The following is a 25,312-nucleotide window of genomic DNA, read 5'->3' as shown; positions in this document are numbered from 1 at the left end:
ATCTGCAGAGCAGCAACTTCAACTTGAAGTGTACTAGTATATAGCTGACAAGTAGTCAGTTTTGTCAAATATATACTGATGGATCCAAGAAGAAAAAACAAGAGTAGGGGCAGCATATCGTATACCAAAATTTGGAATTAGTACACTAAAAGAACACTGATTTTGTAGCTGTTCTGATAGCCCCGTAGTAGCAATAATGCTAGCATTATATTGGAAATAGAGTGTGCTTCAAATAGCGGTGGCCTTTTTTTTTTTTTTTAAACTCAGACTCGGGTCTTGTGGTGATTTTAAAAAAAGGGTGCCTCAGTATGTAAAAGTTATTTAATCAATAAAATTATATTCTAATAGAGGTTACTACAGATGGGGATACATATAGTATTAGCTTGCATCCCAGCATATATCTGGATAACAGGGAAAAAGCAGCTAAAAATGCTGTAAGAAATTAAAAGATTGGAATAGAAATACCCTTGAGTAAGCAGGAATTTAAAAGTGGAATGGCAAAAACTGTAGATTAATGAAGAAAGATTTTTTTTTGGATCGTGCCTTACAGCTGAGGATAGCAACATACCTCAGAGCCTGGATAGGAAAATGAAATGATTTAGTTTAGAGTACTTACTGGCCAATGTGTCTTAAACAAAAATCTTTTTTGAATAAATAGACACAAAGATGGACTATGTGCATTCTGTAAGGTGGAAGAGACAATTGATCCTCTTGCATGGGTATGTACAGGCTTTGATTTAAAAAAATAAAAGTGTGTGTGGTGGAGAAGCTTTCTGAGGAATTCAAACATCGTAAGGTAACAAAAGTGACATTGTTATTTAGTAAAAATATCAGGAAATGGGGTATTATTAGAAAGGCGTTGCTACATTACCTGAAAGACACAGGGCAGAGTGAGAGAATATAAACTAAGGCTATGTCTACACTGCAGCACTAATTCAAATTAGCTTAATTTGAATTTCAGAAAACGATTTATAGAAAGCGCTGCAGACTGTCCACAATACAGAGTTTGTGCTGGTTTCTTGCGTCCACACTGGCCAGCCTTAATTCGAATTAGAAAGCAGTGCAATATGGGTAGCTATCCCACAGTGCAACTAGCCACGGTGGCTGCTTGGAATACTTTCTTTGTCCCAGGATGCAACACTGCTTCCCCTCCGTTTCCCCTTCTTCCCCCAAACAAACAGGAAAAAGATTTTTGCGCTGTTTTTTCACTCCCCCACGATCGCCATCGCTGCAGAGACATGGAGACAGCTGAACTGTGCACTGTGATTCTGATCGTGACAAATACAACGCGGCTTATCCTGGATTACTTTAGAAATGTAGGAAGAAGGTGAAGCAGGTTTGATACCTCTGCCACTGTGGCTGCCCTGCTACAGACAATAGATCAGAACAATGACCGATTGCTGCAGGCTGTAACGTTTCATCTGCAGTCCGTGGACCGCAGGTTCTGGTGCAGGGAAACAAGCACAGACTGGTGGGACTGCATTATGCAGCTGTGGGATGATGATTAGTGACCACAAAACTTTTGTATGCGAAAGGCAACTTACTTTGGACTGTGTTCGGAGCTGTCACCATCCCTGAAGCGCGTGAATACTCGCTTGAGACAAGCTATGACGGTGGAGAAGAGAGTCGCCATCACTCTCTGGAAGCTGGCAACCCCTGACTGTTACCGCTCAGTTGGGAATCAATTTGGAGTTGGTAAATCTACAGTGGGAGCTGCCGTGATTCAAGTATGCAGGGCCATCAATAGACTTCTGCTACGGAGGCCAGTGACTTTGGGAAGCGTGCAGGACATAGTGAAGGGGTTAGCCGCGATGGGTTTCCCAAACTGGGGGGGAGGGGGGGGACCATTGATGGAACTCACATCCCCATCTTGGCACCTGCACACCTGGCAACGGAGTACATAAACCACAAGGGGTACTTTTCTATGGTCCTGCAGGGGCTTGTGGATCACAGGGATCACAGACATCTATGTGGGGTGGTCTGGGAAGGTGCATGATGCTCGTGTATTTCGTAACTCGGGGCTGTTCTGTAAGATGCAGGCGGGTACTTTCTTCCCTGACCAAAAAATTGACATTGGGGGTGTGGAAATACCCATAGTGATCCTGGGGGATCCTGCTTACCCCTTGCTCCCTTGGCTAATGAAGCCCTACACCGGGCACCTTGACAGTGACAAGGAGTGTTTTAATAAGAGGTTAAGCAGTTGCAGAATGGTTGTAGAATGTGCCTTTGGGTGTTTAAAGGGAAGATGGAGGAGTCTCCTCACTAGGCTGGACATGAGTGAGAAGTACCTCCCTTCTGTGATATCTGCTTGCTGTGTTCTTCATAATGTGTGTGAAACTAAGGGGGAAAGGTTCCCCCAGGGTTGGGCTGTGGAGGCCAAAAGACTGGCTGCCAATTATGAGCAGCCAGATGCCAGCACTACGCTGAGAGCTAACTGCGGAGCGCTTTGCATAGGGAAGCTTTGAAAACCAGGTTCTGCAATGAGATGCAGGACTGATTTCTGTTCAAGTATGTTGTTTGCCTTTGATGATCCCTCCCCTCCCAATCCCCCTTTGATATCTGTGCCTGACAAATCCCTCCTGAACAAGGTAACATTTAATTTAAAAACGTTTTTGAATACTGCAAAACTTTATTTCTTTACATTCAAGTCATGGGGGAGGAGGGAGGGTTCATTCACTGTCTCCAGGGGTAGGGTGGCAGCTTGCTGGGGTGGAGGAGAGCAGGGACAATCTAGCACGATACCTCGTGGTGGCAGGGGAGGTGGAGGCGGCATATCCCTCGATTCAGGAGCATTGTGGAGGGGCTGCAGCGGGACTGTGCCCTGCCTCCGCTCATGAAGAGCCACAAGATGCCCGAGCATATCTGACTGGTACCACGGGACTTTCAGAACCTCCACCGTGGTGCTGCGCTCACTCTCCTGCATTTGTCTATTAGTATCCATGACCCTGTCCATGCTCTGGGTCAAGGTCTGTCTTCACGCTCTTTGCTCTGTCTCTAATGATGTTGAGGTAGTCATGAGCTCAGAAAACATATCATCTCTGGTTTTTTGTGTTTTGTTTTTGTTTTGTTTTTTCTAATCTGAGACAGTCTGTCCGCTGCATTTCTTAAGGGTCGGTCCAGTGCAGAGGTGTCTGCAGAATGAAAGAAAAATAACAGGGGACAGGTAGTTAGATTAGTGAATACAGTGATAGAAATGTAACTATTTGAAAAAGGACTCAATGAAACAGTGTTGCAACAAGTAGCATTCAGAATAAAGTGCTCCAAATGTTACATTGAATCATTTGCTAGATACAATGTCCATATGTATCCAGTGAAACAAAGTGGTCCATGAAACAATGTATCTAGGAGATGTCCTCTCTCTGCTTGTATTACAAGCCCCTACAGAGATCATCTGCGACTGATTTGCTGTGGGTTTTTGGGAAAGCAAGGCTTGGATTCAAAAAACTTTGAGCAAGCACTCACGGCTTTCTGGGGAGGGGGAAAGAAAGGCTTGGATTTTAAAAAGTTTGAGCAGGCACTCGCGGCTTGCTGTGGGGGGATGGGGGGGAAGAAAGGCTTGGGTTTTAAAAAGTTTGAGTGGGCACTTGCGGATTGCACTGTGTGCAGGGCGGGGGGTGGGTGGGAGGGGAAAGCAAGGATTGGATTTCAAACCTTGCATGATGGTGTGGGGGAACAAGGCTTAAAACGCAGGAAGCCATGATTCTGGCTTCCTTGTTTGCAGAGAAAATCAAGGGAGGGATCACAGATTACATACATTACATTTTTCATGTTATAACAAGTGATGTTACACGTAGCGTTTCTCCACACATACAATAACTGAGACCTGGGTTATCACCCAGTACTGGCAACAAAAAGCCTGAGATCTCCTTCGTGCCCCCCACACTCAATGTACAAGGACAGAAATGCTAATAAGAAAGAAAACTCACCAGATGTTCCTTCCACGGGATCATTTGTGCTGTCCTGTGTGCTAGTGGACCGCTCGGGGGTCAAGAATGACTCCTGTGTTTCTGGGAGAATGGACACCCTGCTCTCATGCTCCCTGCTTTCCAAACTCTCCTCCTCCTCTTCCAGGGATTCATCCTCATTGTTCATGGACTGAGAAGCAGCGGAGGTATCGATGCTGCATGGGGGCATACTGGTGGGATCGTCCCCAAGAATAGCATGCACCTCATCATAGAACCTGCATGTTTTGGGAGAGGACCCAGAGCGGCTGTTAGCTTCCCTGGCTTTCTGATAAGTCTGCCTAAGTTCCTTGATCTTGACTCTGCATTGATAAGCATCCCTTTGGTGTCCTTTCTCCAGCATGTCCTGGGATATCTTCCCATAAATGTCCAGATTCCTTTTGCTGGTTCGTAGCTGATACAGAACGGACTCCTCACCCCACAGCCCGATAAGGTCTAAGACTTCTGATCTGCTCCATGCTGGAGCGTGTTTGGGCTTTGCAGTATCTATGCTGAGAACAATGGGAAAGCTCTCTCCACGCTGGCAAGTACAGGAAAAGAAGATTCAAATCTTCCCAGGGCTTCTTTGGGGGAGGTTACTCTGAAATGGGGCATCATGGGATACGTTCCGGAGGCCAAGTAATTCGAATTAAGTCCCATTGTGTCCACACTCACTCTAATTCAAATTAACAAATTCGCATTAGGCGCTACACTACTTGCAGAGGTGGTCATTGCCTCGCATTTAAAGACTCCTTAATTCAAATTAACAGCGCGCAAGTGTAGACATGGGAGTAATTAATTCGAATTAAGGGACTTTAATTCGAAGTAAGCCACCAGTGTAGACCAGGCCTAAGTATAAACAGTATACAGTATAAACAGTTAAGTGTGCAGAGGGATATAACTGGACACCTCTGTAATAGAGATTGTTTGTTAATTTTCAGGGCAAATTGTAAGGCCTTTCTGTTTGTTCAGTCTGTTTCCTGAGAAATGTGAGTTGAGAGAGAAGGGTTATTTCTCCTTTTTGGGGGGAAGGAGGGGGTAGCCAAGGGTGGGGATTGAAGTGGTTTTTTTTTTTTTTTTTTTTTTTTTGGCACTTTGTATAATTTGAAAGAGTAAAGCAGCATAGCACGATCATTGCAAAAATTATCAAGTAAGAACTGAAAATCATCAAATTGCATGTCTTCCTCCCTACCCACCATTATTTCTTTGCCAAACTCTGCATGTGCATATGTTTGAGAGTTTTGAGGAAGTCATATTTTAAAAATGTATCTTTACACAAGGTCAGAGAGACATTTCAAGGCATTTTGTGGAACTTAAAAAGAGTGTTGCAGATTTGTGTCTTCTGTCCTAGTCCCCAGTGTGAAGCTGCTGATGAAGGGGTATAAAATTGGCAGCTGGGAATACTAAATATAGGGGCTGTACAAACATTTTATTTTTCGTGTAAGGGAACAGAGTTTGGCTTATGTCTGTTTTATTATTGTCTACAGCTATAATTTGTCAGGCTTTTCTACTAGCAGCCATTGTTGTAATCACTCATTTACTGTTGATATCATTTTTTTTTTAAATCCATTCCATTGTGGTCTCTGGGAGGTAGTTTATCCAGTGTAAATACCCAGTCTCTCTCACCTCTTTGTTGGCAATCAGTGTGATAGGCTGGAAAACCAGCACACCATATAGTCCTGTATTTCATGTCATAGGCTTGATTATGACCTCAACTTCGTGGCCTGTTACCATGTCTCAGAAAATTGTATTTCTGTATACATATACGCTATGTGTCTAAGATTAGAGTTTGTCCCTTTCTTTTATTCTGTCTAAATACGATTGCTGTAAGTAAGCACATTTTAATCCTGTCATATTGTGCTCAGGTGATTTATGGAAGTCTTAATGTGATGAAGAAAAGTAGACTATGACCTCATTTTGTTAATGTGCTTTTATATGTTTGACCTATTGAGTCTTTTGACTTTTGCTTCTCCTAAATAGCTAGCCTTTCCAGAAACTTGAAAGTTGATTCATCCTCTTTATGCAGTCACCCATATCACTACACATGCATAAGAGTTACTAAGACCTAGGTGTGTGTATTGCCCTTCTCTGAGAGCACTAGGGTTTTAATTCTAATATAATACATTCTTTCTGTTCATTCCCTGTAGAGTGTTGTGCATTGTTTCCCACCTGATACTGAGAACATAACATCCTATTAATTCATGGAGGAATAATTGTTATGCACCTGAAAATGCAGTCTCCTGAGTCTCATTCAAAAAGGAAAATCACTTAGTACAATAGCCCATCCCAACATTCCACTTCACGTCATAAAAATGAATCACTAAGGTCCTTCCTAATAACAAGAGGCTTTACACAAGATGCTGCACACACTTTTTTTTAGTTCTGCTTTAAATTGATACCAGCTTTGTGTACATTTATTATTTGTCAAAACCTTTCTTCAGGGTGTGGAGATTCTATAAATACAAAATTATTATTATTATTATTATTTAAGATAGCCCTCATTATTTAAGATCCCTGCAGTTTACTTGCTCCACTACTTGCTGTTCTAGATCAGTGCATTTAAGCCTTCCATCCCCATATTTCTGCCATCCTGCCTATTCCCTCCCACAGTTATATGAGGGCAGGCACCCCAGAGGAACTGCTCAAAGTGTTAAGCTGGAATAACTTCTTTGCTTGGTCCCAGAGAAGAGATGGAGAGGTCCAAGACCCATCCTACAGACTGGCAGTTAACCACGTCCATCCCACTTCAAATCCTAATTATGGGACTTTGGTTCTCCCATGCTCATTCCTTGGAGACAGATCTTTTGTTCTGAGCAATTAATACATAAGTAATAGGGCAGTATATGGAAATTGTTATTGGAGGATGTTCCCTATTGCTGGAAAGTAGCAGGAGGATTTCTTCCTCCTCGGCTCCTGTCAGAGGATCTTTCTAAACGGGTGCTCATTCTCCTTACCTGATTATTGTTTCTTCAGAGGAGGAAAGAGGCTACAAACTGATAGTCTATGTATTAGTTTTCCTGGCTGGCAAGGAGAGAGCTGTGAGCCAGAGAGAGCCTGACATACTTGGGTCACAGCAACTTTTAAAATTCATCCTCTGCTGAGTAATAAATAATATGTGAACCAGAGAAGACCCTGATCACCTCCCCCCATTAAAGCTGACTCATTGCTCACAGTCAGTGCACCCTCTTATATTTTGTAATTACTTAATATTAATCTACAAAGAACTTAGCTATCTTTCTACTAGAGTGCTCCAATTTAAAATATTGTATATTTTTTACATATTCTTAATACCAGAAATGAATGTTCCTAATTCCTTGTAAATTCTCTGTGAGGATTGGCATGCTTATCTTTGATGCATAGCAACAAGTCCTTAACTTTTTTTTTTTTTTTTTTTTTTTTTACAACAGTTGTGTTGAAGATTAGGTGTAGGAGTTTTAATGTCCGAGAACTGAGAAGGCACCTTATTTATACACAGGGAAGAAAGAAGGGAGGAGAAAACTTTATTATAATGTTGGAAAATGTCTATTAATGATGTATTTAAAAGGAAATATTTATGAATCTTCCTTACATTTTATTTTTTATTTTGAGTCACCAGATTAGAAATATGTATTGTCTTGTACTGTAGGAGGATGAATGGACTATACAAGCTCCTAGGTCTTTTCCATCTCTAATTTCTGTGAGCTTATGGAAAGATATACTCACAGCAGAACTCATGTGAATAACAAACACTTAAATTTATTTTGATGGAAATGGTGCATGGCATGTGGTTGGCTGGAGTGGGTTTATTTAGCTTAATTATCTTGGGGTTCTACAAAACTCTCTCCTTTTTCTTTCTAGCTGACAAATGCAAGACTTGTCAATACAGAACTTCTGAATATTTCATACAATATATGAATGTCTACAATTAAGAGAGAAACAAATAGCAAAAAGATGCAGTATCTTATATAGAGATACTTACAAAGTAAATTGTGACTATATGTATAGTGAAATAGTTGGATAGACAAAGTTATAAGATTATAGTTTATTAAATTGCCCATTTTTCCTTTCAGTCAAGGAGTATTGCAAAGTAATATTTCCGTATGAAGCACAAAATGAAGATGAATTGACAATCAAAGAAGGTGATATCGTCACACTTATCAATAAGGTAAAGGTAGAATTTTCTCTTTATAAACCAGAATACAGCTTTCAAAATATATATACATCAACTCCCATGTTGGGCACCTAACTCCTTTTTGTGCCTTTGAAAATCTCCCTATTAACTCTTAAAACTAGAGTTTTGTTAAAAGAGGTTTCAGGAAGACCTACTTTTTTTCCTTTTGCTTCAGAGCCTCATCTTGATAAGATTAAGCAAAACACTGAGTTTGTATGCTCATAAGTTTACAAGTAATTTATAAAACTCTTTAATTTGCACCTAGTGACAAATCTGCATAATCTGGTTCCATTCCCAAATGCAACAGATTTGGGAGTAGACGGAAAGGATAGTAAATGTGCACATGCACAACAGCATCAGTGCAGTTCTATATGTCCAGTTTGGGTGGTTTGCTTGAGTTTTTGTTTTATTTGGTTTGCTTTGCTTTGTTTGGGGTTTTGTTTTGTTTTCCTTATTTTTGTTTTAGCAAGTGTGCTTTTACTAAATGTCAAGCATTCAGTAATTGAATTTTAAAAAAACAAAACAAACAAAATCCCGAACCAACCCACCGACAAATGGGTCAAAATGGTGTTACACATACAGAAACTCATTGACTTAATATGTTTATACATCTGTAATGGAGTGCCCAATTTCATTAATATACTAAATATACATGGCTAAAATTTGTGTAAAAGAACTGTATTATTCTTCTCTAGAATCAGCCAAAATTCTATCAATATCTTAATAGTAATGAAAAGTTTTATTTTTACATAAAAGTTTGTATATATCTGAACATTTGCAAATTTTTGGCTTAGCTCTCTGTACTGGCAAATAATGACAAAAAATTGGTCAAATTGTTTAAAAATATTCTGAATGTAAATACATTTAAGGAGTCGGTATACATTTTGAAAGCAAACCAAATCCAGAGTCTCTAAACTAGGTGAACGCTTGTTTGCTTTGTCCTTTCTCTGTTACTGACATATTTAATATTTATCTAGCTTTCATGGGGAGTCAATGCATTCATTTTCTAGCAGGCTGTATTGCAGCTTATGATAGCAGAGCCTGGATAGATAGTAGGTGGTAGGATAGGTGAATAACCAATATGCAGTTAATTTAACAAATATAAATAAGTACATAGGACATGTAAAATATGCTCAAAGTACTCCTCACGTGTGACAGAGTACGTCTCTGACAGGCATCATGACAATGGCCTGAATGTGAAGAGGTTAGGGACTTTGCAGATTGTGTCCTCACTTAAGCAAGAAAAAAAAAAAAAACACACCCCGGAAAGCATTAGAACCCTGGAGATAATGTAAACCTTCACAGACATGCATGCTGTTACACGTGTCTGCCTGCCTGCCAGGAATGTGTGTGGAGTTCAACTTCAGTGGATTGTAACTTTTCAGCTATCTTTTTATTCCTTTTTCCCTTTAGTCCTTGTCAAAATAAAGAAAACCCCATTGTTTTGCCAAACAAATTCAGTCGTGTTATCCTTTTGTTCCACTAAGGCAGAACAGGTAGTCTTTTCTGACAGATGCACAGAGAAAATACAAGAATTGTTATGCTGAAGATGTATCTTGCATGTTGTGCTGGGAATTGATTTCTAGGTGAATCTGAAACAGGTTGAGCAAGTTTTTCTTCTTAGATTTATCAGGATCTTTGATATGTAAGAAACAAAATAATAATCTCATTAGTTTGTCTTCTAACCAATAGAAGACTCGGAATAGTATACTGGTTTCTAAATTACTTATGTATAGTTACTATAAACTTTCATGTTTGGATGAAAAATTAAACACAAGTCCTGCTAATTTTAAATCTCTTTACATTTCCTTTTAAAAAATTAATTTGAAATTAAGAAGTTATTCATGCAGAGTAGCTGTTTTCTCCCAATATTCTTCTTCATCCTACATGAAAATCTGTTTTGACATCAGTCATACCTTGAAACTGAAGTAATTATCTATCCCTTTTGTGCCCTTCTCAATCAAAGGATGTCCTTCTACTTTATCCCATTGTGATCATTTGGAGGGGAACAGAGATGTTATTCATGAATAACTTTTTTGAAGGCCATAATCTTTTACACTTTGCTTAATGAACTTTCATCTTTGGAATGCTTTTGCAATAAAATAAGTTAAATAATTATTCAGATAATAAAATATTAATTGGGGAAAATGAAACTTGTTTTGTTATATGTAGACTACAGGTAGTAAACACGAGTCACCATTGTACTTAAAAAAACACTTTTTCTGGAATTTGAGGAGTTGTTCCATTTGCTTTATAACTTTTGGGTTTTTTTTTAAATCAACTTAGTACCCCTATTTAATATCTCTTATTTCATCTGCCCTTCACTGAAACTATTTCTGCCTGGATAGAAGCTTGCACTGAGGTCATTTTAAAAACTGGCTACTACCAAATAGAAATTGCTTTAAATGTTGTGGTGTGTACTCCTTACTTAGTCCCAATATTTCTTCTAGATAGCTGCAGCTGTAGTATTGAGCCAGAACTACTGAATTTCATATTCACCCCTTCTTTCCCATCCCCATAGCCTTAATGAAATTTATCTTTCTTTGATAATAGCTGAATTGATGATCTGACTGGACTGACTTAGTCCCCGTTCTTGGACTTCTTGGCTAATTCAAAGAACAACAAAAATGCAAGCCTAAACTTTCTTCCCAATCGTGGCTTTTCCTGAAGAGACCTCTCTATCCTAGAACCCAAGTTACTCTGCCCAAATAATGCATCTCATATCCAGGTTATCTCATATCCAGGTTCAGTCTCTACTAGCTTTGGGGCATCAGGGACATGGATTCTACTCCTGCTATTTCCTAGTTCCCAAGCCCAAAGTAGGGATGAGACCTATCCTCAACCCCCACGATCACAACAAATAATCAGATACACAAGATTCTGGATGGTCTTCCTGGCACCTATCCACCCACCTTAAACCACAACTACTGGTTTGCTGCCCTAGACCTTCAGGACATTTATTTTCATGTAACAATTCTCCTGAGCCACAGGAGGTTTTTCCCGTTTGTCATGGTGGACTGGCACTACCACTACACAGTGTAGTCGTTCGGCCGATTTTCCACCTCTTGGGTCTTTACCAAATGCATGATCATGGTGACAGCATACCTCAGAAAGAGAACAGTTCCTATCTTCCCATATTTGGACGATTGGTTACTCAGGAGAATGTCCAGGGAAGATGCCCTTTGTCATGTCCAGTTCACATTACGCCTACTCAATTGTCTGGATCTCTTCTTAAACAGCAAGACGTCATCGTTGGTTCCAACTCAAAGAATTGAGTTCACTGAGGCCTGATAGACTCTACAAATTGAAGAGCATTTCTGCCTACCAAATGGTTCCAGGAAATTCTCCATTTATGTCTGGAGCTGTAGTGCCAACCCTCAACCACAGCCTTAGTATGCCTGAGGGTGCTATGACATATGCCTGCATACACAGAAATAGTCCAATATGGCAGTTTGTGTCTTTGTCCTCTTCAAGTGTGGTTGAAGTCAGTCTGTTGTCTTCACCGTCATCCCTTGGACAGACTGGTCTGTCTTCTTCCACCGATCCTGGATTCCTTATGGGGGTGGGCAGTTCAGGACAATGTGTACTAGGGCATTCCCTTTGCTCTGTGTCCATTGAGCAGAACTGTTACAGATGCCTTCTAAATAGGTTGGGGAGTACATCTGGAGACACTGAAGTTTTAAGGCTTCTGGGCAGAATGGGAAGCTTCTCCACATATCAATGTCCTGGAGCTTCATGCCATCTATAATGCCCGTCGGAACTTTCAAGATCACATCAAGAGCTCAGCGGTTTTCATACTCCCTGACAATGCCACCAGGATGTATAACGTGAAAAGGCAGTGGGGAGCATGCTCCAATATGCTTTGTCAGGAGGCAATTAGGTTCTGGAACGTTTTGCATCAGGAGAAACATTTCCTCCATGGCCAATCATTTGCCTGGGATTCACAATCTCTGGCGGATCACCTCAGCAGGAACTTCTCCTTGATCACAAGTGGCTCAGAAGCCTAGTGTCCTACGCTCCATCTTTGCAGTTTGGGGCCTGTTTGTCATGAGAGAAAACAAGAAATGCCAGATGTTTTGCTCCCAAGGGGCCTCAGTCCAGGCTTCTTGACCAACAATTTTCACTTGAGCTGGGAATCAGCACTCTTGTATGCCTTTCCTCCAATTCTGATTATCCTGCAGGTCATTCTCAAGCTGAAATTGGACCATGCAGACTCATTTTCATTGCTCCAGTGTGGCAAAGACAATGTTAGTTCTCCATCCTGCTCACATTATCAATCTGGCCTCCCATATCCCTTTCGCTTCACCTCAACCTCCTGTCTCAGCAGCACGGTTAGGCTTTGCACCCAGTATTCAGCTCCCTGCATCTCACAGCCTGGATGCTGCATGATAAGGTTAGAAAGAGGAACAATGTATGGAGGCAGTCCAGAAGGTCTTGCTTAATAAGAGGAAGCCCTCCTAAGATGGCATATTTGGCCAAGTAGAAGCAGTTCTCTGTAAGGTCAGTAGCCCAGGGAATGCTACCAATGCAGGCTTGTATCTGGCACATCTTGAAATACCTGTTACACCTTCAGTCTTCTGGCATTGTGCTTAGTTCACTGAGAGTCCACCTGGCGGTGATTTTGGCATTTCAAATTCCATGGCAGTGAGGTTCTTGAAAGAAGTCGCTCATTTCCACCCCTCCGGTTAAAGAGCCAGTTTCTTTGTGTGACGTTAATACTGTTTTAGCAGCTTTTTGGGACCTCCATTCAAGCCTCTAGCAACTTCTTCTTTTTCCCTTCTATGTCAGAAAACTGCCTTCCTTGTGGCGATAACATCTGCGAGGAGAGTGTATGAGTTGCAGGCTTTGATGATGGACTCCTTACACACAATTTTCCAAAGACAAAGTGAACCTACAGCCACACTCTAAGGTTTTTCTCCCAAGGTGGTTTCCCAGTTTCATTTGAATCAAATTATATATCTACTGGTGGTCTTCTCTAAGCAGCGTTCAACCCCAGAAGAGCAGTGTCTCCTCACTTTGGATGTCAGACAATGTCTAGTGTTTTATCTGGACAGAACTAAACCTTTCCATTTCTCACCGTGTTTTCTTGTTTCATATTGGGACCCAAATCAAGGGTCAATCAGTCTCTTTACAGACAATCTCCAGGTATATAACTTCCTGTATCATAGCAGTGTATGAAGTAACCCAGGTTGTGCCTCCTCAAGAGGTACGAGCTCATTCTATGACAGCTCAGGTGACGTCATCGGCATTTCTAAATGACATTCCTATATTGAACATTTGTTGGGCGGCCACGTGGTCCTCTGTGCATACCTTTGTAAATCACTATGCCATTACAACTAGCTCCAGATCAGAAGCAAACTTTGGGAAGGCAATCCTGCAGTCCTCCTTGAAATAAACTCCGAGTCCCACCTCCTGTAAGTAGTGCTTGCAAGTCACCCGTATAGAATACACGGCTACATCTACTCAAAGAAGAAAGAACAGTTACTTACTTGTAATTGTTGTTCCTCAAGATGTGATGAAGACGTGTATTGAGCCCTCTGTCCCTTCTACATTGGAGTCTGCACTTCTGACATTCGATGTGAAGGAACTGAAGGGTGGCACCTACCTGACCCTCTATGTGGCCAGAGGAAAGGCTACAATTGCAGGGCATGAGTGATGCCCCTACAGGTACTGCTAGGCAAAGTTTTCTGGCTCCGGTGTATGGGGCGTGTGCACCCACATAAAGTATATCTCTTCATTACATCTCAAAGAACGACAGTTACAGTCAGGTAACTGGTTTTTTCCAGCAGCTGCTACCATGCTGAACCAGTGGAAACCCTGCCATCACATTATCAAGCTCTCAATATCTCTGGTAGGGTGGTCTGTAGGTTCTGCTTTCTGTAGTGGGGGCACGTAAGAGGTGAACATGCTGACCCTCTCCACTTGTCTAGACCCAAGGGGCCTAGGCAGGTGGTTTCATAGAGAGAGACGTGAAGGGTTGGATTGGGTTTTCTCTCCAGCAACAGACACTACAATAAAGTAACAAGTTTGAGACACTTAAGTTTGTTAAACTTAACAAGTTTAAGTTTGAGACACTTTTTCAGTATTCTATGATCCGTCTGCTTTTACCTAAATACTGAAATCACTAAAAAAAGAAAATGACATGAACTCATAATACAACAATTATGCTCACTAGAGATGGGTAACCTCCTCTTGCATAACATCAAATCTGTTGAACATTTTGAGTTAAAAATTTGTCTCTAATTCAACTGTTGGGTTCATATTTTAGTCAGGAGAGAATATTGGCAAAAACATGGATGGAAATGTGTGTGTCACAAACAGAGACAGCAAAGAAAGGAGCAGTTAGGAGAGAATGTCTAATGAAAAAATAGTTACAACACACTTTAAAAACTTAAGGTTATTATAGTGTTTGTGGTAGTTCCCTACTAAAAAGTATAATGGATAACTTAAATATGCTAAACGGTAAGTTTTTAAGGAAGCCAATTATACATATACATTTGCTGTCTATAGCACATCCACAGCTGACGTAATTTTTTTGGAATAGTTCTTCTACCTGTCATAACACCATTTCCTTTTCAATAATTTATTTTGTTGGGAGGTGGGATGAAAATTGCATCTCACTTGGAAATAAGTTGGGAAAATTTACTTTTGTGAACTTAAAAGAATAGTATGAGAGGTTTATCAAGCCTCATACTTGTTAGCCTTTGTATAGTTCTCATCAATCCTGCAGAAATTCTCAAGGGTCGCTAATATATGGGGGCTAATAGATGTTTCATTCACGGCTATTTCCCTACACTGAAAACATTTGCTTGTTTAGTTAGCCTTATTCACTTTTGCTTCGTTCTAGAATTTACAGAGTAGTGAAGGTTGTACATTTAAAATAATAAAGGATGTTCATAAAGAATAAAGGTTCATATTGTAAGCATTACAACAATGAAAATAATAGAAGACAGGCACAGCATAACATCTGGATGACAGGTAAATCAGGAAACGACATCTGACTCAGATATGAAAGTATGTTGTTCATTGCAGTATGTTAATAAAATATTCTGTTCTGGCTATCAGAAAAGAGTATGGTGTCAGGGGTCAATCAAGTTTAACTCAGTAGAAGTATTTTTACAAATTCCCACTCTAATGCTGGCCCTGGGGACAAGGAGAACATAAGAAGACATCATGTTTCCCTGTCTATCTCTTGTTAAATTAGTTACAAAATATATTGAATCTATCAAATTGAAAAATCTTATTTTCCAAGATTCTCATACAACTTCCTAATATAGAGAGTAAACTAGTGAAATGTTTGATCATGATTTCGGCAGGCTTCATTTGCTTTCTCAGACCATGTCAAATTTTTCCTCCACTGTGACTGAATTTATATTTTGACTACAATCTTATCTTTACCTTTCACCTCTTCAAAAACAAAATATCATGCCTTTTTAGTCACTTAACTGAACTCTGAAATGATATCTGTTCAGGAGATGGATCCTATTTTATACAGAAAGAGAACACATTTCTCCAAAAACATCATATTTTAAAGACCTGGTATGATTTGCTGGAATACCTGCAATATAGATACTAAGTATGTCCCCCATCAATCAAGTGACTAACTAGCTAATGAAGTTGATCCCTTCAGTCTTCCTAGCTATGCATTCCTACATTAGACTAACTAAATCATACTTTTTAACCTTTATGTTTAAACATTGTTTGCTTTTGCAAAATCCATTTAATTCTACCCAGAAGGTTTTTTAGATCAGTTATAATTTTCATAGATCATGGGACATCTTCCTTTAATTATAAATGTGAACACTTAATTGTCACTTAATTTGAGGCAGGCCTTAAAAGTATAATTATTCACTAGCAGAGAAAATACAATTTTCAAATATTATTTCAACAAAAATCCATCACATTTTGCAATATACACCATACATGCTGTTCAGTGGGTTAAAAACTTAGTAAGAACTTGAAGGAAAATTTTAAAAGAAAGGGGAGGGGGGAATTCTTTCCAAATATTTTTCAGTGGGATAGTCATAGGTTTCTATAAGCTCTTGCACAGTCTATTCCAATTCCTAACTCTGTTTGATGGATCCTATCTGTCAGAAAATCAGAAGATTAGGCAGGTGCTCCACATAGGCCTGTGTGACAGGGGAATTATTATGTTTGTGTGTATATAAAACAGTAAAGATGCCTTTAATGGAACCATTATATCAGTCATTTCAAGAATGTGCTGGTAAATAAACTCCTGACTTCGTCAAGCGAGGTTGATCATCTTGCTGCTAGAAGGATGTATTTGTGTGGGGGGACGAACAAATGTCATTACAAAAATAAGTTATACATTTTTTTTGTAGCCCTGTCAGCTCAAAGATATTAGAGAGAGAAGGTGGGTGAAGTAATATCTTTATTGAACCACCTTCTGTTTGTGAGAGGTCACCACTAGAAGCTGGTCCAATGAAAGATATTACTTCACCCACCTTCTCTCTATAATTACAGAAATAAAGTAGGTAGCCAGAATGTAATAGCTTTTTAAGGAAATTAATTGAATCATTTTAAAATGAATCATATAGATTTAAATTATCCCCAAAATGCCTGTGTGTGGATAGAGTCCAACAATATGTTTTCCCATACAAGTACTTTCACCTAGAAGTCTAGAACAAAAGTAAAATGACCACACCCATAACTCCTTTAAAAAAACAAAAAACAAAAAAAACAAAAAAAAAAAAACAGCAAAAGCTTCTTATCCATCCCACTCCCCTTGCTCATAGTACAGTTATTACATTAGGAGACACATTAGTTTTATTTATTATATGAATTACTGGTGACTGATAAATTACAGATGCAATAGAGACTTTTCAGTCTTTTTTGTCAGTCCTTTTATTCTTACATGTAAGACATTTAAATAAGAGATCAGAAAAGTATTGTTCAAGGAAATGCAACAACTTCTCATGGCAAAGGAACAGAAGAATGGTCTTGAAAAGATAAATAATAAACTTCATACCTATTATCTTGCAATAACGAAGAGTTATGAGAGAGATCTCAAATAATTAATCCATTTTCAGAAAGAAAAATAAAAATACCTAAGACAAAAAATACTTGCAAAAAACTCATTTTGATTTTTAAAATCATGGTGGACATTACCCAACATGGTGTTTGGCTAGTGTGTGTGTAGACCTAAAACATGCATATGTCAACAGTCACAGAGAGAGGTTTTGAAATTCACAGTACAAATTTTTGTTTTCAGCTCAAAATCATGTGTTCATACTGAAGAATGCTTGGTGAATCTTATTCTTGGTAATAATTGTGTCCTGAAAGACTGATACAGACAGTTTTTCTTACTCAAATATGAATTCTAGAACTGGTATATATTACAAATAAATCAGTTAATCTATCTTTTAACCAGTATAAGACATGAAGGATGTCAGCAATGATCTTGAAAATTCTCTGGGATTTTTCACTCCCTCATTTTCAAAAATAACTATGCTGGCCAACTTTCAACAGTTCCACCAAGGAGCCTTTTTGTTCACAAGAATTAAGTGAACTGTGGTATATATAATCTCTAATAAATATTTTCCCCTTTGATAGACTACATAAGACTCTGGAGATATTAGAAGTTTATAGAATCGTGTTTAAGGAACTCATAGCAATAGCTAAATAGCATAAAGGACAGCCCAACAGCTATACAGCCCACTTGAAGAGAGATTCTTTTGTAAGGATGCAAAGGATTCAGTTTCTCTACATCAATCTACTAGAGCTCCAAACAATAAAGAACATGTAGTCAAGTATTCTTCATCATTTTGAAAAATGAAAGACAACATGATAGTTTAATTACACAAATATACAAGGAAGAATGAAAAGGTTTTTTTGCTAAGCTAAAAACTAAATTAAAATTATGCAGTGTTAAACTTACTTTAAATTTTTAAAATAAAAAGGGAAGAGATTAGAGGTATCTACAAACCCACCACCTGTTGAAATGGCTATACATATGGCATGATGTGACTATTGATTACCATGCAAAACTTTCTCATTTCATTGAACCTCATGCTCCTCTTGATGCTGGTTTGTTTCTTTCATCCACCATTGCATCTTGTCATCATAAACCTAAGACAGTAAGATCTTTAGAGCAGGCAGTCCTTTTTTATTCTTCACATTTGTACAGCACCTAGCATAATGAGTTCCTGGTCTCGAGGCACTACTGTGATATAAATAAAAATAGAGTTAAATAATCCTACAAATGTGTTTCAACAGATTAATCATAGGTTTTGTATTAGATTCTTTTTATATAAAAATGTTGGTACGTGTGTGTGATATAGGCCCATCAGAGAGAAAATATAGGTATTAACAGAACCACCTCATGTTTGTTTGCTAATCTGGTTTTATTTAAAATATGGACACTAATTGCGTAGGTGTTATGAGTTGAGATGCATTTATTTCTCTGTCATAGTCTGCTTTCTGCTGAGTGAACATTGCAAGTGAATCTCTAGGAGAAATTGTTTTTTTCCGGGAACATGATCATTTTTGCTACATGTGCAATATTTTATCTAAGTATGTCAAAATTGTTACCGGTGATCTGATTATTCAAATTCATAGTTTAAGGCCAGAAGAGGACTGTTAGATCATATAGTCTGACTTCCTGTAAATCACATTTCACTCAGCCTTGTACTGAGCCCAGTAACTTGTTTGACTAAAGCATATCTTCCAGAAAGGCATCCAGTCTTGATATGAAGACATCAGAAGATGGAGAATCCACCATTTCCCTTGGTAGTTTGTGCCAATGGTTAATCACTCTCACTGTTAAAACACTGCCGTATTTCTAATTTCAGTTTGTATAGCTGCAGCTTCCAGTCATTGGATTCTTGTTATGCCTTTCTTCACTAGATTAAAGAGCCCTGCAGTACCTGGTATTCTCTCTTCATGACGGTACTTGTATATTATAATCAAATCACCTCTGACTCTTCTTTTTGAAAAGCTTAACAGATAGAGTGCTTTAAGTTTGTCACTGGAAGGCATTTTCTCTAGCCCTCAAATCATTGTTCGTGGCTCTTTTTTGCACCCTTTTCAGTTTTTCAACATCCTTTTTAAAATGTGGACTTCAGAACTGGACACAACATTCCAGTATCAGTCTCACCAATGCTATCTACAGAGGTAAAATCCCCTCCCTACTTATACTCATTACTCCTCGAGTATTTTTTAAACCAACCTTCTAGTCTAGCAACCTCTTTATTCCTCCCCTGCCCCCGACTCTGGTGGAATGGCAAAAAGGGAGCAGTAATGGGGGAAAGACCTAATGTTTTACTGTACAGCGTTTCACATCAATTTCAATTTCTTCCAATAAAAATGACAGCTTCTGGTTATCCTGGTTGTACCACAATATATCCACAGATCACATAACACATTCCCACTGGCTTGGAAAAGAAATGTAGCCATTACTGTAATATTGTCCCCCTTTTTATATTTGCTTCAGATACCACCTCCACAAAATTACTCCATTTTTTTACTCTTCTATATAATGTTGAGATTTAAACTCTTTGTAATGGGTCCATGGGCTCATGCTTGTAGCACAGAGTGCCTGCTACAGTCCTTGGGCCTTTTAAACTGGGAGCTGTAAGTGCCTGCTGTTATGTTCCCTACAAGAAATCAGTTGAAGGCTTCCTGCCTCTTAAATAGGGGAGCAGACACAAGAGACGCAGAGCCAGAGAAAGACCTCAGGAGGTTTTCTGTACCTGTTCAGCAGAAGGCATGAGCAGGGGGACAAGAGTAGGGAGCAGAAGCTGGCCTGAGGAAAGTCTCAGATGAGGTGGACTATGAAGCCTGGGAAGGATAACAGTGAATAGTTACTAGAATAGAAAGGGTTGCTAAAGGGAAAGGGTGAGGCCTTCTCCTCTCCCCCCTCCCCCCCCCCCCCCAAAAAAAAAAAAAAAAAAAATTGGCAGAAGTTGGGAAAACCTCAGGTGAATAGTATTTTTTAGTTTGTCCCTTGTGTTGTATCTTCTGTAATTTAAATAAAAGCAAATGCTGTGGAGAGGGTCTTGGACTAGATGGTTGTGAGAGGAGCTTCTACCTTCCCAGCTGGTGAATTTGCCAGTTGGTTTAGGCTCTTACTAATTTTTAACTGAGGTTGTATTTAAGAATCCTACCTTACCTACTGAATTTGATTAATTGTAGCTTCTCTTCTGTAAAGACCTTTAACAAGGCAAAGTACATCTATTTAAGTTCTAAATTCCAGTAACTAAGTTTTATGACTAATGAAGGTTGGTCACTTTGAATGTGACTCTCGGATGCTACAGGATGGGTGCAATATAAAAATCTAGATGGATATTTTTCTTAAATATTCTTTCTAATTGCAGAACTATTTATTAAGATTCTAGAATCAAATATTTTGAAATAGTCGTGTGTTGTACTTTCTAAATTAAAATACAAATCAGATTAGGAGGATAAAATGGTCTAAGCCTGGCTTCAGAATTAGTCTGTGAATTGTGTGTGTGGGGGGGAATCTCCTAAATATCATGGGCCAGATCTTCAGCCAGTGTAAATCCATATAGTTCCATTGACTTCACAAATACCCATTTACACTAGCTGAGTATGTGGCCCTACATACTTGTCTAAGTCCATTGTAAAGGTATCAAAATTATATATTTGTATTAGAGCACCTAGGAGCCCTCTTCATGGACCAGGACCCCTTTGTGTTAGGCACCGTACAAACACAGAACAAAAAGACGGTTCCTGCCCAAAGAGTTTACATTCTTGCACAAGTATTAATATTTCTGCATCTTTAACATTTGTTTTCATTGAAAATTCTCACCACATACATTAAAAGGTAGCCATTGACTAACTGTTACTTAACAAATAAAAGTCTCCTTACATATCCTGTACATATATTTCATACCCTATACATATGTTGTCTTACTAGTGCCAAGAACTGTGTTTACAAATTGTGCTACCTGTTTTATAGATCTGCTCTTCAGTCAGGACCTTTGGTCTCAATCCTGCAATTCACTCCATATGTATGCAGCAGTGACTTCACTTGGGCACTGTGTGGATGCAGTGAATTGCAGGTTCAGAGTTTTGTTTGTGATTTAACTCTTTTATTATAACTTCAATCATCAGATTATAAGAGGTCTTTTAAAAATATATACTTACAGATAATTTCTGGAGAAGTGTTAATTTCAATTGTCCTAAGGCTAAAATTTTCAAAACTCAAATTTGGTGTTTTGCTTTTGTAAATTATGGGTTTGGCTATCAGTTGTGGCGGGAAATACAAGAGAGAGAGATACAATTATGATGGTAATAATTTAATATGTAGCTGCCAGAATACCGCTAACACATGAAAGCTCTCTGTACTAAAAATGTAAGACACGTTCATGACTCTTTCTAATAATGTGATTTTACAAGCTCAACATTTTTCTTGATGTACCTGCTTTACAAAGCAGAAGCAAAACAGACATTTTATATAGTTGCCAAGAGCAGGAAGATATTTTTTGGGTCCTGTGAGAGTCCTTCTGCAGGGAACTATGCATTGTATTGAGAATTTCTACCATTTCTTTCAGAATCCCTAGGATCCTATTATTCAGGGATTTTACTTTCCAAAAGACTCCACTGTTTTGCTGTGTCTCACTCTGATCAGTTTGAATAATTTATATTTTTCACTGTATAATTTAGCTTGCTAATTATCTGGACATGTAATTAAACTTATTTCATAAATCTTGGGTTTAAAAAATGGTCTTATAGCCTACATTTTTCAAAAGGCCTCCAAAAATGCTGATTGTAGGTGAAAGTTTATCAGTTTGCATGGGCAAAAAAACCCTTTGTTGGAGCGTTCAAAAAATGTACTTGCCTATATAAAACCCCAGTATGTGCGCACACATTCTGCCACTATATTTTCAGAGGACCTGCTGTGTTGCACTGTTCTAACAGTGCTCTCTAGAACAGTTGTAACAGTCCACTTGCTGGTCCCTCTATGCCAAGCAACATTTTGGAAAATCCCAATAAGCAGTAACTAGCAGTTGATGTCTTAACTATAGCCTCATATTTAATTGTACTAGTTTGTAATTGTACATTTAAATGGTCACTATACACACTGACCTGTCAGCTCAGAAATAAGAGCCATGCTGAGTAAAAGAGCATACTTTGTAAATTTTATATCTCTAGCTCTATACAGCTGGATATACAGGATATTGCTATAGCTTTACATACATGTATGAATGAGAGAGAATAAATATAATGGCAATGTAGCTCATTTGGGGATTCCCCCACTCTTTCTCCCCTTTCTTTATTACCAGTAGAAGCCCTGGTCTTGCTCTGGCAGTTCTGTAAATCATTAGCAGAGGGTAGACCCAAAAGCAATAGCACCTGCCTGAAGTTTATGGGCAGCTTATGATTCCAACTGTAGTACACTCTCAAGCATCTGATTGTCATAGCTAAGAAGGCAGAAAGCACCTCTGGCCACGAAAATAAATGGAAGGTGCAGCTGGGAGTAGGTAGAACAGGCAGAAGTAACTGGCCTAAGATGGGAAGCTTGACGGACAGTAAAGCTGCTTCTGCCTCTTCTCACAGCAGCCCTTTGATCTTCCGCTGAGAAGGAACCTCGGTACTGCTAATCCCAAATGTTCAATATAGTAAATCAGGCTCCCAAAAGTCACAAATGGCTTAATATAAAAATAAAATAAATTTGGGATCCCTCTTATTTGATTTCTGGTTTTTGAGCCTTCAGGGTGCTTTTGGGTCATGTTTTCAACCTTTTCTCCACAACTATGAGGACTAACATCTTTTTTTCTAAATGGAAACACATTCTCCTGAAGTCACTTGTATCTAGGTGCTCAGGCATTAATTAAAATATAAAATAGCATGATGCTCTCAGTAAAATCACAACAGATGGCAACCTGAGAACCTCCTCACAACCTCATAATGAGAAAGTGGTACTTGCCACCTCCTGTGTGTGTATGGGAAAGAACAGTGGGGATTCTCTCCCAGATGCAGATCAAAAAGATGCTGGAAGGAGTGCAGAGGTGGCTACAGTAGCTGCTGCAATCTCTGCAGGGACACAGAAAGGAGGGAGATCAGTAGTTGCACGGCTTCATCCCCTTCCCCACCTCAGCCCAGTTGCTTCAGACCTATCTGCACACTCTCTAGGTTTTCATTTATGCTGGTCAGGCTACAGTGCTTGGCCCTCTGTTACTAGCTGTAGGTTGCCAGATTTCCCCTAGGATCAGACAGCTGATGCCATTGGAAGCAGCAGTAGCAGCTAGTTGTCTTCAGGCATATGGTGTTTCCCTAGGTGGTTCTGCTGCTAGCTCCTCACCCTGCTCACAAAGCATGAAACTGGGTGGTAGAGAAGGTCACTAGAAGGGGAGGGCTCTGAGTTACTACAGAGAATGCTACAGGTGTCTGCCTGGTGGGTCTTGCCCACGTGCTCAGAGTCTAACTGGTCACCATAGTTGGGGTCAAGAAGGAATTTCTCTCGGGCCAGATTGGAAGAGACCTTGGGGGTTTTTCACCTTCCCCTGCAGCATAGGGCACGTGTCACTTGCAGGGCTCAATTAACTCTTGTGGGCCTGGCGCTATTAGATTTTGTGGGCCCCTGTATACAAGTCTTTTTCCTAATTTAAAACAAAATGATCACAATTATGGCATTGAGGCTATTAACGCTATACTGAATTTGCCTTTTAATTAAGATAAAGCCATTCTGTGGTTACATTTCAGTCTTAAAACATGTAGAACGGGTTGGCAACCTATGGCACGCAGGCCAAATGTGGTATGCGAGATGATTTTGAGCGGCACTCTCACACTGGGCCCATGTCACATGGGAGAGGGGGAAGCCTGGGAGGGGGGAGTGGCTGCTGTGTGGTGCTGCTTGGAGCCAGGAGCAGCTCCCAGCCAGGGCGCTAGGCCCGCATCATGTGGGAGAGGGGCAGAGCTGGGAGGGGATAGTTGCCTCTGTGTGGGACTGCTTAGGGCCAGGAGTGGCTCTTGGGCAGGGCACTGGGCCCATGTCATGCAGGAGAGGGATGGGGGAGAAAGGGTGGGGCTGGGAGGAGGGAGTGGCCACTGCATGGTGCTGCTTTGGGCTGGGAGTGGCTCCTGACCAGGGCGCTGGGCCCATGTCATGCAGGAAAGGGGTGGGGGGAGAAGGGGCAGGAATTTATTTTTGCAGGGCCCCCCTTAGCCCAAGGCTCTGGGCTGCAGTCCCTAAAGCCCCTGTGTTAATCCGGCCCTGGACGCTTGCCAGTTTAAGCTAGTGTAAATGGTGAATTCTCTGTAACTGGAAATCTTTAAACCATGATTTGCGAACTTCAGTAACTCAGCCATTGGTTAGGGGTCTATTACAGGAGTGGGTGGGTGAGGTTCTGTGACCTGCAATGTGCAGGAGGTCAGACTAGCTGATTACGATCGTCCCTCCTGACTTTCAAGTCTATGATGGGGGTGGGAGTGGGGGGTTCTGGAAGCAGAAGGGGAACAAAGGGCTAAATCAGTACTTGTTATTAAAGCGATCAAGAATGGTCCCTGACATACCATGACCCTCCTCTTTTAGTGATTTTAATTAAAAAAAGAATAATAAAATAAATAGAGTAGCACTTGCAATAAAACTTAGTTTGTGGTCTACCTCTTACATCGTAATTTAAAAACAAAAAAAAACTAAACCTGTACAGTTTGACTTTTTATGGATTAGAGAAATAGGAAAATCTGTGTTGTGAGTTATACGAACCTGAACTAGAAATGCACTTTTCCATTAACAGAAAAATGAGGGTTGCCATGTTGACCCTTTTAGCTGGGTCAGAGTCTAAAGTGCCTCTCTGCTATGGCAGCACTTATGGGCTAGTGATAAATTCCTTTGACATCTAAACATAATTTGCATAAGTATTGTTTTATACAAAATAAAAACTAACTTTGGTGGAATATATGAAATTTTTTGCCTCAGATTGAAATTAGCAGGGCTGTAAAACTGTGATAATTTCAGAGAGTGAGATTTCAAATCTCAATTAATCACGTTGCTAAATCCTTCACTGTAAGAAGAGTAGGTTGGCGCCTGCCTTAAGATTAATCCCAAGTGAGAGAGACATGGAAGGTTAGCGTAACATGATGGGTTTGAAGTTATTAAATCATTAGCTCCTTTAATTTCAAACTGTTGTGTGGGGTTGTAGCTACGAAATACATGTTTAAATTAGTGAGGAGGGAGTGTCGTGGCAAAATCCCCAAATGCTTTAGAAACTACCCTCTTCTTTTCTGCAAACTCCAC

At 39.7% G+C, this 25,312-nt stretch overlaps 1 protein-coding gene across 5 annotated transcripts in view; it reads left to right on the top strand.

Annotated features, from left to right (window-relative positions):
* The window catches only part of SH3KBP1 (SH3 domain containing kinase binding protein 1), a 333,778-nt gene that overhangs the window by 253,014 nt on the left and 55,452 nt on the right, over positions 1-25,312 (top strand). For all 5 annotated transcript variants that reach the window (XR_010919120.1, XM_067545017.1, XM_067545015.1 and 2 more), the window contains one exon: positions 7,991-8,085. Coding sequence is in view for 4 of the 5 variants with exons in the window: in XM_067545017.1 (XP_067401118.1) it covers positions 7,991-8,085 (95 nt within the window). In the remaining variant the exon portion in view is untranslated. The remainder of the gene's footprint in view (positions 1-7,990; positions 8,086-25,312) is intronic.

The sequence above is a fragment of the Emydura macquarii genome, unplaced genomic scaffold (genome assembly GCF_026122565.2).
Source record: "Emydura macquarii macquarii isolate MOO-44397 ecotype Brisbane River unplaced genomic scaffold, CSIRO-AGI_Emac_v2 contig_1043, whole genome shotgun sequence".
Taxonomy (NCBI): Eukaryota; Metazoa; Chordata; order Testudines; family Chelidae; genus Emydura; species Emydura macquarii.
Note: the sequence above shows the minus strand (reverse complement) of the source record. Positions and strands in the feature narration are given on the sequence as shown.